This window comes from Pogona vitticeps, chromosome 5 (assembly GCF_051106095.1).
Source record: "Pogona vitticeps strain Pit_001003342236 chromosome 5, PviZW2.1, whole genome shotgun sequence".
Classification (NCBI taxonomy): domain Eukaryota; kingdom Metazoa; phylum Chordata; class Lepidosauria; order Squamata; family Agamidae; genus Pogona; species Pogona vitticeps.
The window spans coordinates 98,797,352-98,813,832 of record NC_135787.1 but is presented as its reverse complement, the minus strand read 5'-3'; the positions used below and the strand labels follow the sequence as shown (position 1 = coordinate 98,813,832).

Here is a 16,481-nt window from a genome sequence, read left to right as displayed (position 1 = left end):
CCCCCAGCCTGATCAGCAGATGTAACTGTTCCAGATTGAGTCGCCATGGCAACAGGCTCCCTCAGTGGCAAGGAGCTTTGCTCTGTCTGGACACAGAACACAGCTTTTGGCTTGGTTCCACTCAAATCATGAGGCAAATTTCCCTTTAGCTGCTTTAATTTCTCACACTCTGAGATTAGATGGCCCTTTCCTTGACAGAAATAACATTTTCTGCTGTATTTTGAGTCTTTCTCATCTGGTTTTGGTTTTCCCTCCAAAATCTGAGGTCTTTGTGGTTTCATGTCTGAGGGCTTCCCTTCAACATGGGCCCCTCCCCCTTGCTGGTTTTTCCCTGGTCCCTGAGAGTACTTGCTGTAGGTTTCTTTGGGTTTACCTACAGATTTCCCCTCAGCACCTAAGGGCTTTCTTATTTGGTAAATAAAATCTGCGATCTCTGCCGCCTCTGTCACCGATTTCGGTCTCCTCTCCCTCACCTGGAACTTCAGTTCCCCATGCAGGACTGAATAAAACTGTTCCAGCGCTATCAGGTCTTTGAGCTGCTGGAAGGTCTCTGTCCCCTCCTGAGACAGCCATTTCTCTAGCAACCTCACCAGTTGGGCCCCCACTTGGGTAAAAGTCTGCTCTGGTTTCTTTGTGAGTGACCTGAATCTTTGCCTCAGCTGTTCAGCATTTATCCCATGTCTGGCAAACACCAGTTTTTTAAACTCAGCGAAGTCTTTCAACAGTTCCACTGGCATCTCTGCATAGACTTCTGCCAGGCTGCCACTGATCAAAGATCGCATAATGGTCATCTTCTCAGTTTCCCTCACTGAGAAGTCCACAAACGCACTTTCCACGAGGGAAAAGAACACCTCAGGGCAATCTCCCTTGTTGTACACAGGGAATTTCTTCAGGTCAGTTTTAGACAATTGGCCCACCTCAGAATCCCTATTGTTATTATTGTTCCGGTTCATCATTTCCAATTTTCTTAACTCAAACGCCATCCTTTCTTTTTCCAGAGCAATTTTCTCTCTCTCCATTTCAAATTGTCTTTGTTTCTCCCTTTCCCTTTGCTCCATCTCCCTCACCCTCAGTTCATGCTGTTGGGCTAGGAGCATTTTTCTGAGTTCTGGGTTCTGTTCTCCCGTGCTCTCATCCTGCACTGAGCCAAATTCCTCCTCAGAACCTTGGTCTACCTGTGGGTCTCTTACTTCCCCCATTTCTGCCATTTGGCTTCGAGTCAAGGGCATAATCCCCCCCCAGAACAGGCTGCCTTCAAAAGCCAAGCCTCAAAATAAAGCGACGACTTTTTTCCTTTTGCCTCAGGAACAGCCTTCTATAGATTCCTGCTGTTCCTTCAGCACTAACTTGCAACTGTTGCCAGGCAGAATCCACCCCCTCTGCTAGGCCTCTCAGCAGACAGGCTAGATCACTGTTACTTCATGCAGCTTTGCCTCAGCTCTTTCCCGCCAAAACGGGTTGCCTCAGAGCTCCCTAATCTAGTCCCCAATCTGAGTTGGCACGTTCTTCCACTAGCGTACCTCCCCGTGAGGTAAGCCTAGAAGATTACCTACGCGCCCTCAGATTGTCCCTGACTAGGCCCCCCTTGCTCTGGGCACACTTGCCAAGGCTTTGCTGGACCACTGGACTACTGGACCAGTCGTATCCCACACGCTGGACACCAATCAATGTGACAACCCCAGACCTACTGGAGTGTGCCACACTTTAATTAAGCTGCCACCAACCATTCCCTATAAGAAGTCACACAGACCAGGAATGGATTTTAACAAACAAAAGAACAAGGTTTATTTAAATAACAAACAGGGTAAATAAAAAGATCAGGTAAATAGGATAATGTAACGTGGCATAGTCCCAATCTTATACATACAACAAATTGGTTCACACAGAACACTTTAAAGTAAAGCACAGACCCTGAACCTATCAGTTCTGGCTACCCAGATAGAAACCTGAACCTATCAGATAGGTACTAACTGACACACAGTTGTACTCAGTCTGACACACAGACTCCAACTCTTCACTCTCCACACCAGCTCCAAATATATATACAGTACAGCACCTCCCCCCTGATGTCCCGCCTTCCACTCCCCATACGATGGAACTTTCCCTCCAAACCCATGACAGACAGGTACCATCAGTGCTGTATGTAACAATGATGATACTATGAATCTTTATAAAAATAATATTATAGCTTGTGATTACTTGAAATGAAATTAAAACTAAGATAACCTTTTAGTTGTCTGCACTGTTTCCCTCCATACTCTACTTTCCTGGTTGCTTTTTCAGACTGAGTCTGTGACTACACAAACAAATTACAGCTTCTTCATACATTTTTTAATGTATACAGAAATGCCACATACCACAGGAACATCCTTTATTTCATCTTAATTGTTTCTTTTTTTAATTTAATTTTTTCTTTCTTTTCCAAAATACTTCTTGTCCAGATGTGTAACCATAAACTGGTGTATCAGGGCTAGTGATGAGGTGCTAATCTCATATTTTATTTTATTTTTTAAAAAAGTCGAAAATGGGTAAGGGGAGAAATGGGAGGATAGACCTGAACATCACACCACAATTGCCTGTGTCATTGAAACGCCACCCACAGACACATACCACTCCTTGATGTGAATGGATTACTTGATAAGATGGGAAACAGTTCATTCAAATTGTTCTGTCCTGAAACAGCGGCAGCAGAGGGGGGAAGCCACTTTTGGACTGATTTGAATCAGCTTTTGCATTGCATGGCCAGTAAAGAACTAGTTTGAATTCACCCATTTTATAAGCAGAGTAAAATCCTCCTGTATTTGACTATGTTATGGCAGCCAAACAAAGGAGTGATTGATTGATCAGCAATTCTGACAATATAGTTAGGATAGTTGAAATCAGAATTTGGTCTAAAGTGAAATTTGTATATTTTGGATTGGGGGGGAAAGTAAAAAAAAAGAAGAAGACAAAACTGTGGTGGACTTGTTCATGAAAACTCACAATCAAAATTATAAAAGTCTTTAAGGTCCCACCATTTTTTGGTCTTTTTTTACTTTTACTTTTATTTTGTTTTCACCTGTAATGCTTGCACAGACTAACACTGCTACCCATCTGCAACAACAATTTGTATATTTTAGTGTGATATCCAATAGGTTTTAGATTGGCAGACAAGTTTAAAAATAAAACTATTTCTCCCATGCTTTGCATGTACCGGTACTTTAAAATTTCCTTTCAAGCATGTGATTGTTCACAGTAACCACAAGATGGCAGAGTAAAGTTTGGCAATGATTACATAATTTTCTACTTGTAATTTGCATTTCGCCAATAAATAACAGAAGTGGGGGGAATGTTCAGCTACTGGAACATTTTATGTTTTAGAGCATTTTGTTTCAAATAACAGCAAACTAACAATAACATATATCAACTGTAACCTAAACCAGGAGCCTCTGGCTCATCTAGAATTATGTTTGTATGGGCCATCAGGTTATTTTATAGTTATGATGACCCTATGAATTAATGACCTCCAAAAAGCCCTGTCATTAACAGCCCTGCTCTGGTTTTGCAGATAAAAGATCATGGTTACTTTCATTGAATCAATCCATCTCCTGTTCTGTCTTCTCTTTCTGCCTTCGACTTTTTCTAACACTATTGCCTCTTCCAGTGAGTCTTGTCTTCTTGTAATATGACCAAATGCAAGTCTCCTCCAATGTTGGCAGCTTTTTTTTCATGTTGACTTTCTTCATTGTTCTAATCAGGTGTACAATAATGCTGGATCATCTTGGCTTTGGTCTCCAGTAATGCATCCTTGCTCTTAAAGATGCTTTTCCAACTCCTTCATGGCTGCCCTTCCAAGTCATAGTCATCTTCTGATTTCTTCACTGTAGTCTATGTTTGATGGATGACTGGAGATAGGTTTTAACAGTTCTGACTTGTTTGTTGCCTGCATTAAAGTAATGTAATTATTTTGTAGTCATGATTCTTGTCTTAATATTGAGCAGTAATCCTGATTTTGCACTGCCTTCTTTAATCTTTTTCAACAAGTGTTTTATGTAGTTGTTTGCTGCTAGTATGTGGTGTCATCGGCACACTTTAAATTGCTGATAATTTCTTCCATCAGTTTTCACTACTCCATCATTTGAATCTCATCCAGCTTTCCATACATGTTCTGCATATTTATTACTGTATTTTTCTGGTTATAAGACAACCCGATGTATAAGACAACACCCCCCTTTTTTCTAACCCCAAATTAGAAAATTTGATCCCTGCTTTTCCCTTCCCTTTGCTAAGCCATGGAGCTTAGCAAAAGGAAGGGAAAAGCAGGGATCAAGGGCTCCCTTTGACCGCCACTTTTCCTTGCCTTTTGCGAAGCTGCGGGGCTTAGCAAAAAGGAAGGGAAGGCTCCCTTTGGGTAAAGGCTGCATAATCGGAGCCCTTTGATCCTGAAGCTCTTTCATAGCTGCTTTATCCACTTCCTAAACCCTATGGAAGTGTGTTATTTTAAATGAAACATTAATTTTCATAAACCATACAGTCAAAAACTCTATGGTCAAAAACTAATCTATACAGCACAAAATGGATTAAATCCTGTTGCATAATTTGTGCCTGTGACAAAAATATTTCATCAACAGGGGAAGATTTTTGGCAATTAAATTTTCCTACTTTTGTTGCACAGCTTTTCCTGCTCCTGTGTAATCTCTTTCATCAAATGGAAGCTAAGGGGGTTTCCTCTGCCACTAATGTTATCAAGAGATGGTGATTCTGGTTATTAAAGACTTGCTTTTCCCACCCCGCAGCTCCCACAGCTTCTATATGATGAAAGGCATTACACAGAAAATCTGTGGGCCTGAAGTAGGAAGTTTCAAATTACCAAAAATTATCTCCTACTGATGACATCATCATCCTTCCATAGACGTAGCTACACCAACATGTTTTCATCTCCTGATTTCTTTTTCTGAAATTCTTGGTACTTTGGTACAATAGCCAGAGTATTTTTGGGATGTCATCTCTAGTGCTCGTCTTTCTGTGAGACCAGCTTGAATATAGAGCATTTCTGGCTCCATTTATGTTAAAAGTGTTCCTTGTAAAATTTTAGGATTGGCTTGTTTACATAGGAAATTATTGCAATCATCCTATAGTTGCTGCATCCGTTGGTATCTTCTTTCATAGGGACTGAAAAATTTATTGAATGCTTATAATTTGTGTGCTGTTTCTTTGTTTTCCACCTCTTGCCATATTCTTGTTTTCAATTAATTAAATATGTGAAGTTTAACATAGCTCTATTGGTATCTCATCTATTCTTTGCCATTTATTTATTCCAAATGCTTTGAGAACAGCTTTCACTTCATATTCCAAAACTGCTGATTCTTCGTGGAAATATTATTTTTTGAAGGAATCTGTCATTCTTGCATTTTTTGGTGTAGTTCTTCAATATCATTTCCATTTTGTGTTTATCTTGTCCTGATCAGATAAAACATTCCCCTATTGATCTCTCAGTATCCCCAATCTTGTTTTGCATTTCCTTTTGACCTCTGGGATCTTATGGAAGAGATCTCTTGTTTTTCCTTTTCTATTATCCTCTTTTGTTTCTTTGCATTGATTATGATAGTTGTTCTCTTTATCTTTACAAAGAGTTGCTGAAAAGATATATTTAAGATTCTGACACCATTTCTCTAACCTCTGATTTTAATCCATAATTTTTCTGGTTCACTGTCAATTCAGATCAGTAATGCAAATCTGTTCTTTCCATCAGTTTTCTTACATTGTTGTTATTCACCTTTACTCTGATTTTTGATACTAACAATTCATGTTCTAGACAACAGCCTGCTCCTAGTCTTTTTACTGTTAGAATAGAACTCCTCCATCTTCCACGTCTAACCATGTAATCTATTTCAGTTCTGTATTGACCATCTAGTGAGCTTCATATGTACAATCATTTTTTTTTTTGATTGCTTGAAGCATGTACAGTAGTTGCAATGAACAGATTTTTGGCTGTGAGTTGCTCCCCTACTTCTCTAGGCCAAATGATCCAATGAGATCTGGTTCATCGGTTTTTCTTACTTCTGCATTCCAATCACTTACAATTATCAGCACATCCCCTTTTGATGTGTGATCATTTTTCTCTTGGATTCTTGCATGCAGGCTTTCAGGTTTTTCTTCTTCAGCATCTGTTGTTGGAACAGTGATTTGAGTGACAATTATATTGAATAGTCTAGACTACTTTGATTTATATTCATAGAATCACTCAGTACCTGGCTAATTTTGAATAGGTGTTTTGAAGCATATCCTTTAATTTTGAGAGAGAGAGAGAGAGAGAAATAGTAATCTCATGCAAACTTGTTTGTTTGTTTATTTATATCTTATTTTTCTCCCAGTAAAGGGACTCAAGGCAGCATACAATGATGAAGAAATACATATGTTTAAAATCACAATAAATTAAGATATCAAAATTGAAATATGATTAACTAAAGAAAGTTAAGAACATCACAAGTTGAAACAAATTAAAACAAGTTTCAAATCCGGATTTAAAAACTTTGATACATCTCCTACTAAAAACTCCAGTCCTGCCAAGGCATTCACAGATCAAAAGCCAGTTTATAAAGGAAAGTTTTCACCTCCTTACAGTCCTTACAGAAGGACTGTAAGGAAGAGGTCAACCTAGCCGCATGTGGGAGGGAATTCTATCAAGCCAACTAGCAAAAGAGTAAGAGAATGTGATCTATAGACAAGAACATGCATAATGTTAGAATTTGACAGGGTAAGAATCTGACTGGATTTTGCTTAAAAGGGCCACCCTAAACCACCCAGCTGATATAGATGGCATCAATAAGAGACTGGTTCTCATGAGATAGAACATTGGTGGCCAGAATAATTCTTCACTATTGCGTATGTTTAATAAATGCAAGAGGTGTGCATATGTATTCAATGCAAAAACAATGCTGTGCTGGGGAATCAAGCAAATGCAAGATACCCTATAGAAAATAAAGGGAAAGTATGCAACTATGCTTAAAACTCTATAATCCATAAAGCCTGCAAAATGTCTCTATTCTTGGTATAAAGTTTGGATCATCTTAAAATGTGTGTGTGCGCGCACATGCACACACGCTAGCATTGTGGAGGCAACTGGAGATGTGAATTTCAAAACAGGTAATGATACACATATTTTATAAGCACTATTTATAGTACGGAGGGATTGTAGACCGAGATAAGAAAAGTACATCAGATTTGGAGGTGGGGCACATGCCTGTCCTGATTAGAAGCTGTGTCATTTTAGGCCACATGTGTGCATTGAAAGAATAACTCATCTCAAACTGGCAACCTTTGTTTAATTTAACAAAAGCCAACAGTCCTTTCTAGAAAGCACATGCTCCCACAATCACATTCCTGTCTCTGTAGGTCAGCATTCATATACTGTATAGGAGTGGTCTCTAACTGAATATAATTGAGCACCACTTAAGTGTCTAAATAAAGATTTGGTTTCATACAGTTCCATCTTTTGTCCTTTCAAAAGATCATACATTACCACTGCATTTGTTTAAAGAGCTATCTATCTTGTTTACAAAGACATTTACTGGGGGGGGGCGGGATATCAATGAGGTATCGACTTAATCAACTGGTGTGTTGTAGGAACCCTAGATCTGAAAATGTGACATTGATTTATACTAAAAATGCAGCCACAGTGTGCACTGACAAGACTTTCAGAGAAAGAAAGCAGTCCTTCACTTGGAGCACAACACTGCCTGATTCCATTCCCATTTAGCACAGATTGCAGCCAGACTGCTTGTGTTTGCAGTCTGGTTCTCATATCTGAGTGTTAATCCAGATGTCTGTCTTTTAATCACCACACTTTTATCACTTACCACTTTTATTTAAAATACACCAGTTCCTATTCCTTCCTGCCCCCCATAGCCAGCATCACTGCAGAGCATTTTAAGCTACTGAATGGGAGATCCTTTAGGAACATGCAGCTATTGCCATCACTTCCCTGCATGATGGGTTCCTTGCAGCTGAATCTGTTACATAAGCCAGGACATGCTGGATTCTGAGTCGTCATCTGTTATAGCATGTGGAGAAAGATTAAGCCATAGCTTTGTATGTAGTCCATCTATACTGCCACTGATCTGTCCTGATATTTTAAACATACACAAGTGATCATGGAATAGGGATTTCATATCTTCCACAGTTGTTGTGCAAGCTAAGCAAGAATGAATGAATGAATTTTATGAGTAACAATGTTCTTTGCTTCTCTACAGTCTCTGATGAGATTCAGCTGCTGTGCAGGTGCAGGCAAGCACCTTCGTTTTTATCTATAAACAAGCACTGGTGGTAACCAAAATATACAATCTTTTTTTTCCAACCAGACAGGCAGTTCCCTGGTTCCCATGACTAGAAGCCCATATGCAAAGAGAAAATTAAATAGCACAGACACGGAACAAGCTCTTGTGCTGTACCACAGAACATATGGAGACTGAACTATGGACAGAGAAGTCCCTCATTCAAACGTCACATTTATTATGAACATACTGGTTGGTCTTTTGTTGTTGTTTAGTCTTTAAGTCAAATCCAACTCTTCGTGACCCCATGGACCAGAGCACGCCAGGCTCTCCTGTCTTCCACTGCCTCCCAGAGTTGGGTCAAATTCATGTTGGTCGCTTGGATGACACTGTCCAACCATCTCATCCTCTCTCGTCCCCTTCTCCTCTTGCCTTGACACTTTCCCACCATCAGGGTCTTTTCCAGGGAGTCTTCTCTTCTCATGAGATGGCCAAAGTATTGGAGCATCAGCTTCAGGATCTGTCCTTCCAGTGAGCACTCAGGCTTGATTTCCTTTAGAATGGATAGGTTTGTTCTCCTTTCGGTCCAGAGGACTCTCAAGGGTCTCCTCCAGCACCACAATTCAAAAGCATCAATTCTTCGGTGGTCAGCCTTCTTTATGGTCCAGCTCTCACTTCCATACATCACTACTGGAAAAACCATAGCTTTGATTATGCGGACCTTTATCGACAAGGTGATGTCTCTGCTTTTTAAGATGCTATCTAGGTTTGTCATTGCTTTCCTCCCAAGAAGCTGGCTGCTGTCACCATCTGCAGTGATCATGGAGACCAAGAAGGTAAAATCTGTCACTGCCTCCATATCTTCCCCTTCTATTTGCCAGGAGGTGATGGGACCAGTGGCCATGATCTTAGTTTTTTTTTTTTTTGATGTTGTGCTTCAGATGATTTTTTGCACTCTCCTCTTTCACCCTCATTAAGAGGTTCTTTAATTCCTCATCACTTTCTGCTATCAGAGTGGTATCATCTGCATATCGGAGGTTGTTGATATTTCTTCCAGCAATCTTAATTCCGGTTTGGGATTCCTCCAGTCCTGCCTTTCACATGATGTATTCTGCATATAAGTTAAATAAGCCGGGGGACAATATACAGCCTTGTCGTACTCCTTTCCCAATTTTGAACCAATCTGTTGTTCCATATCCAGTTCTAACTGTTGCTTCCTGTCCCACATATATGGTCTTTAGGGAATCCATTACACCTTAAATCCTAATCTCACATACACCTGCAATAGTGAAATGACTGCAATACCATTTTGACCTAGGGTCAAACTTCCTGCTGTGTTTTCTCACCTTCTGTAAAAAAGGAAAAAGCAGCGTGAAGATGCAGTCTTGATTGAGCAAAGGAGATGAGGCCCTTGCCCCACTGTTATTTTTCTGCTTCAGACCACCCTCCTTCAAACTGCTTTCCTCTTCATGTTGGGAAGAATAATGTAATGTATTTTCTGTTGCTCCTACTTGCTAGCAGAGCACTGGAGGAAAACCATTTTTGAGGAAATGGCTAGAAGGCAATGAGTTAAGCAGGCCCTCGTTGATGTTCAGCTGGTGCATGCATTTGGTCTTAAGGATAATTATTATAACTTGGTTTGCTGATGAAGATCCCTTCTACAAAACTGGGTCATCTAGCCCATCATTATCCTTTGATAGAGTGGGTGGGTCATGGTCTCTTCAAGCCTTCTTGTAACCTGAAATCTATTTCATTGAAAATGCTCCAGATTGAATCTGGGACCTTGTGAATCTACGGTCTGTGTTATCCTGTGGATCTATGCATAGTAACATCTCTTTTTAAATTTGTTGGGAACAATGCCCGCTATCTTAAGCTATTTCAACATATTGTTGTAACTACAATACTCAGCCAGAGGCTAATGACAAGTTAATATCATTTAAAATCAATGGGCTTAATGACACACCTTTTGCTTGGATTGTGGCTTGTATAGCTCACTCCAGTTGTGCACAGATGATAAAAAGTAATCTGCCACGGTTCTCATCTTCCACTACCACCAAAAACTCCCATATTTTTCAGTCCACCAGTTTTTACAGGCTTTCTCTGCTGCTTCCAACAGCTGGCAAAGTCAAGCAAAACTACCAGAGCTGCTTCTACAGATGTGCGTATGTCTAGAAGTGACTGTCCCCTGTTTCAGGCACTCATGATGAACCTTGGGCCAATCAACTTTACTTCTTAAAATAAGTAACATGACTCAGCCAATATTAAGCATGCGTCCTCACTGATTGTTGTGGAAGAATGACCACACTTAACTGTCTCCTGTTGAAATGAAAAGGGTTGATGTATTTGTTGGGCCAATTAAAAAAATTATAATAAGAAAATGATAAATCAGCATCTACTGAGGTGCACAGCTATTTTCTCAGCTAGAGTGTACATAACATCAGGTATCCAGGAATGGTGGACTTCTGCAAGGATTAGTTTCACTACACCACTGAACAACCCACAGCAGACATCATTTGTCTCAGTCTATGCTCCTACAATAACTGTGCAGGTGGAAAGGGAAGCCAAGCAACATTCAAATAACTCCACCCCACTGGGCAGCTTCCTTTGGGATACCATCATCACCTAATGTGTGCCTTATGTATGCTGTATTCATTCAGCAACATCTGTCTCCCCAGTCTCTAGCACAGAATTCTCAGTGAAAGGATGTTGTATGCCAAGGAGTATCCTGGAGAAGATTATTTCTTGTATGTGAGATTATTACCTGTATGTGAGAGGTAGGAGGGTCTTTCTCCTGTCAGTAACAGCTGCCATGATAAGTGTCAGTACAGTAACTATGACACCGGGGATGTAGTGATAAAGGTGGAAGTACAGGTTCTTATCATGACATCCCCCATAGTTTCCCCATGACAGCAAGGAGAGTCCAAAAAGATAGGCATCTGGATTGGTCCATGTTAACAAAGGAAGAATGGGTCTTTTGTAATGTTAGTGGCTCTTAATTTCCCATACAAAACCAAACCAGCTTCAAATGTTTTGCATTACGAAAAAGGTAGATTGAATCAATATATAATTCCTGGAAAACCCACATTCCCCTCAGCTGTTGTGAGGATTACAGATAAACTGAGAGGGAAGATGGACACCTGAGGGGAGTGACAAATGATGCCATAGGCCTTGGCATACAGGAAGTCCCAAGGCTTTCGCTCTATGGGCCCTGGATGAAGTACACCAGACTAACTGAGGACTGTGGAGGGAAGGAGAGATTGTGGAAGATAATTGGGAAGGGCTGGACTACAGGGCTTCCTTTCTGCAGGTGCAGAACTTGTGTCTACGCTGCTTGAGACTGGGGCTGGTGAAATGCCATAGCCAATTATTTTGCTGGAAGGCTGTTGGGTGGTTGTCAGAGCTTGTATACAGATCTTTTTTTTTTTTTGGACTGTGACTGTCAGAATCCCTCAGCTAGCAGGACTAGTGGCCTTGCTAAGAAAGGGCATCACAGTCCTAAAAGAAAGAAGCAGCAAACAGACCCTGAACTTTTCCAAAACTCTGTTGTTGTGCAAACAGTGAGCAACTGCAGCTTAGAGATGTTCCTCCTTGAAGGATCATTGAGCTCCCACGCAGTATTGTATAGCTTGTACTTGGCCCCCTGCAGTTCCATTGCATGCTCGTCAGCTCCAGCGAAAACAGGCAATGATGGCAGAGCAGACTTCCAAGCCAAAGCCAGGTTGCTCCCCTCTGGATTCGGCAGGGAACATTTCCTATTTACGAACTAATTGTTCTTTCTCCTGTTACTCCTCCCCCGTGGCCGACTACAGCTGCTAGATTATGGACTGCAGCTAAGAGGGTGGTGAAATTTCCTGAGTTTGATAATGATGTCAGAGGGGGCAAGGGTGTGCGTGTGTGTCTGTCTGTCTCTCTGTCCGCACAGAGAAGACCACTCAATTTAAAGAAAGCATATGCTTTTACTTCAACTTAGTCATAGATGGGGTGTTTAGAGTAGATATTCAGAATTGCCCAATATTCTGGCTTCCGCTGTGGCAGAATGAGGAGTGGCTCAACAAAAAGCTTTGAGCAAACAGCGCTGGGCTGCTTTATTTCCCGGTCCTCCTGTTGTGATGCAGGAAGCTGGGGGAGAACAGCTCAGCAACAGTGGCTTTTGCACATCCGGCTGACTAATAACATTTTCCCAGGCTATTTCTTGGTCTATTCTCCAGGATCCTCACAGGCGACTTCTACCAATGCCCCGTCTGGAGAACTCTGTGTGCTTCCATGCACTCTCTCCCCCTCCTTTTTCTGCAGAGCAACAGGGGAATGAGAGAGCCTGATGTAAGACTGTCTTGCCGATGCAGACCTGGCCACCAAAGCCTTGCCTGGGGGCAAGGGGCTGTCTTCTGAAGCTTTCTTCAGCCTCTCTTGTGCATGTGTGTGTGGCTTATGCACATCCTTGGATTAGAGCAAATGGGATACAAAGGAGTAAGGAACGGGATGTATTGCTATAGGAAATTACCAGGAAAGGTAATGTGCATTTTTACGTTATTCAACAAGGATGTCAGGTTTTAAGTGATCTTTTCAATGATTTTATACAGTATGCATGTGAAAGATAATGGGCAGGTTGCGTGTGAAAAATCTATCTGTGCAACAGATGTATAGTGCGGCTTCTATGTTCAAGGGCAGTACATCTTTGACTATTTCTTAATGATCAAAACAAGTCACAAGGGAAGGCCAACACCTCCTGTTATTACAGACTGAATGCTGTTCTGGATAGCAGTTCTTGTATTCAAGTAGCTAGCATGGCTCAACTAGCTAAGCTAGGAACCGGAAAATCCACCATACAAGTTCTTCCCCCCCCCACACACACATATGTTTTACCAGATAGCCTCAGGCAAACCTTCAGCTCTCTGTTCTTTAGTCTACAGGAAGATATCATTGATTGGTCATGCATGCATATCACAAGTGTAGCTATGGTGATGTGTATAAAGCAATTTGAGCAAAAAGAAAATGCAGTGGAAGATCAACGTGCTCAGAAGAAAAAGAGTGATGCTGTGTATACATATGGTGTCATTTATGGCTTTACTGATGTTTAGAGTAGACTCCTAAAAGTCCAAGGATGGACTGAGCCCCATCATAGGGAAAAATAGGAAGGGGGTGATGGATCCATCACCAACCACATGTTTTGCATTCAGAAAGCTCCCACATTAGCAAGTAATAATATATTTCAGTAATCTTAGGGAATCCTGTTGGCTTGGGAAAGGACTAGTTCCAGGCACATTAGAAAAGGCTGGACTAAACAGATTGATGGCAACAGCCCAGGTGCAGGGCAAGATGGCAGTTCCTCCTGTCCATCATGTATAACAGCTAATTAAATTTCCACTTGAATCTTACATCAACGGTGACAATGGACTTAAGGATGTCAGGTCTCAAGGAGCCAGCTGGAGTCTCAGGGAATTGCTGTGTCACATAAGCCAATGGAGACAGTTTCACAGGGTTTGGGGGTGGGAAGGACTCTTCTTTGAGGTCTTCAACAAGTCCCCGTGGCACTTTGGGGCCTGAAACCACTACTGCCCCCATTGTCATGCATTGTGGATAAGGCCATGGAGGATGCAAGCTCTAGCAAGAATGGTGGCAACCACTGCAGGTGCTGAATGTATTTTGTAACTTGGTCAGCCACCAACAAATTAAGCTTTTTGCCCTAACTCTTAACTGCAGATTTTCTGGGTTTTAACCAGATTCGTCGTTGAGTTACACAGAGTCCCCTCAACTGCTTTCCACAATCAGCTGTCTGGGGTTGGTTCTTCCATCTCAAGGAAGGGGGTTGGCCAAGCTGGCAACCCTAAACAGTAGTATCATCGACCATACCTATAGGCAGGAGGCTAGTCTAGGGTTGAAAATTGGTCTGTGGAGCACACAGACAGAACTATGTCCACCAGATAGGGGAGCGACAAGTTCTGAACCATCTACAATTGTGTCCATGCCCCACAATGAAGGCAAAATCTGTGTAGTAGACACTGTAGGATTTGATAGCTCTCTCCATCCCTGGTGATATTACTGAAAAATACAATGTCTCTTCACCATGAATTCTTGGAATAAACAGCTGCCCCAATTCTTCTGCCTCCTTTCAAATAGTAAGTATATTGCCAGTGATTATCAATGGGACTCCTGAATTGTTGAGTTGCATACATGATTTTTTCATTACTTTGCTGACTGCCAATGGAACTCACTTGCTTTGCTTTCCACTCCATTATTGACCCTAGACTCTGGTATAGAACTGAAACTGTTCCTTGGATTTGGATGGAAGGGAGAAATAGAGTCAATAGCACCATACTCCAAATTCTGGACAAAGCCTGCCACTGATTCCATGTATACATTGAATAGCATGGGAGTAGAAGAGAACCTGAAAGAGTTCACAGGCCAGTGACTGTGGCATCAAACAGGATTCCTCTAGTACTACTTTCTAAGTCTGGCCTTCCAAGAAGGAATTAAACCACTATAAAAGAGTGTCTCTAAGACCCAGGCTAGAGAGATGGCTTGGAAATATACCATCACTAGCATTATGGAAATCTGTCAAGAATTCAGCGAAACCACCAGGGAGATGCATGCCCCTTGTGTATTTCTTGATGTAGGCTAGGCTACCAAAGCCGCCTCAATCCCATGATCAGGTCTGAAGCCAGATTGAAGTGGATGTAGATAATCTATACCAGAATGTCTTGGAGTTGGGAACCACTGCATGCTCCAATTTCATTCCAGAAATGTTCCACTCCAACATTGGAGACCGACCAGTCACTATCCAGGATGGTGAGAATCAATGAGGGCTTTCAGCAGTGGTCTTACTACTGCCTCATTTAGGCAGGCTGGAACCCTGTCTTGCTGTAAGGAGGCATCCACCAATCCCCTTACCCCTTCAGCCGACTACTGGACTGTAGTTGGCTGGTAGCCAACTACTAAGTAACCACCCCTTACCAAGTAACTGCTTTTACAAGCCTGGAAGGGAAAAGTTCCAAAAAATACATGGTGGCTCCTGCCAATCCTATATCTTTAGAGTACACAAACTGGAATTTATTCATTATCACAAGACAACTAGGGATGAAACTTATATCCATAGGACCACTGTTAACTTGTTCATGGTAAAACTGCTGCCGCCACCATCAACAACAAAGAAAAATCCCAGAGAACATTCAACTATGTCAGTTTTGTCTCCTTATTTCATTTACTGGATTCCCAATGCGGTGTAGTGCATAGAATGCTGGACTAGGACTCTGGAGAACAGAGTTTGAATCCCCACTTGGCCATGGAAACTCACTGAGAGAGTGTAACTGGTATAACCATTCCTTTAATATCTCACTTACTTTGGAAGCCCAATTAGGGCTGCTATAAGTCAGTTCTGACTTGATGACACAGAACACACAAGAACCTAATTAGACCCTCTGCCCTGTACCCATATCATCATTTTTTTATGGCTTTGAATATGTGAAATTACTTTCATGTGTGACTTTCCCTTGATTCTGTCAATATTTACATATTAGTAGTAGTTGCAAGTTTTGGCTACTCTTTCTTCCTTCCTTCCTTCCTTCCTTCCTTCCTTCCTTCCTTCCTTCCTTTCTTTCTTTCTTTCTTTCTTTCTTTCTTTCTTTCTTTCTTTCTTTCTTTCTTTCTTTCTTTCTTTCTTTATTTATTTATTTATTTATTTATTTATTTATTTATTTATTAATTACAGCCAGGATCTGATGGCTGTTGTAGGTTTTTTTGGGCTGTTTGGCCATTTTCTGGAGGTTTTTCTTCCTAACGTTCCGCCAGTCTCTGTAGACAGTATCTTCAGAGGACAGGAGTTAGAACTCTGTCTCTGTTCTTTATTTAATTATTTATTATTTTATTTAAAATATGGGCTTAGGACAGTGCATTACAGTATCATTATACATACTTCAGTTGTCAGAGTGGAGACATTTCAGGGGTTCCACCACTTCTTCCGCAGTTCACTTTCCTTTTACCATCAGTGGTAAACACAATGAGGATGCCAAAGAACACTTTGGTTGGATGTAACTAAAGCAGATACTAGCCAAAAATGTAAAGCAGCTGAAAGAAGTTGTTCAAGATTGGAAGTCACGGAGAGAGCTGGCTCATGAAATTGCCAAGGGTCGGATACGACTAAAAGGGTAATTCAATTCAATTCCTTTTTACGAGGTCACTGGAGACTTAAGAAGTTTTGCAATAAGGGTGATCATTAACAAATATACAAGTTGA

At 41.2% G+C, this 16,481-nt stretch overlaps 1 protein-coding gene across 7 annotated transcripts in view; it reads left to right on the top strand.

Moving 5' to 3' along the window:
- The window catches only part of ARHGEF5 (Rho guanine nucleotide exchange factor 5), a 90,350-nt gene that overhangs the window by 30,158 nt on the left and 43,711 nt on the right, over nt 1-16,481 (top strand). For 4 of the 7 annotated variants that reach the window (XM_073000927.2, XM_073000926.2, XM_073000931.2 and 1 more), the window contains exon 1: nt 11,529-12,761. The exons of the other annotated variants lie outside the window; for them this stretch is intronic. In XM_073000927.2, the coding sequence (XP_072857028.2) occupies nt 12,666-12,761 (96 nt within the window). In that variant the 5' untranslated portion in view covers nt 11,529-12,665. Of the gene's footprint in view, nt 1-11,528; nt 12,762-16,481 lie in introns of those variants that run through there. 7 annotated transcript variants of the gene reach the window in all.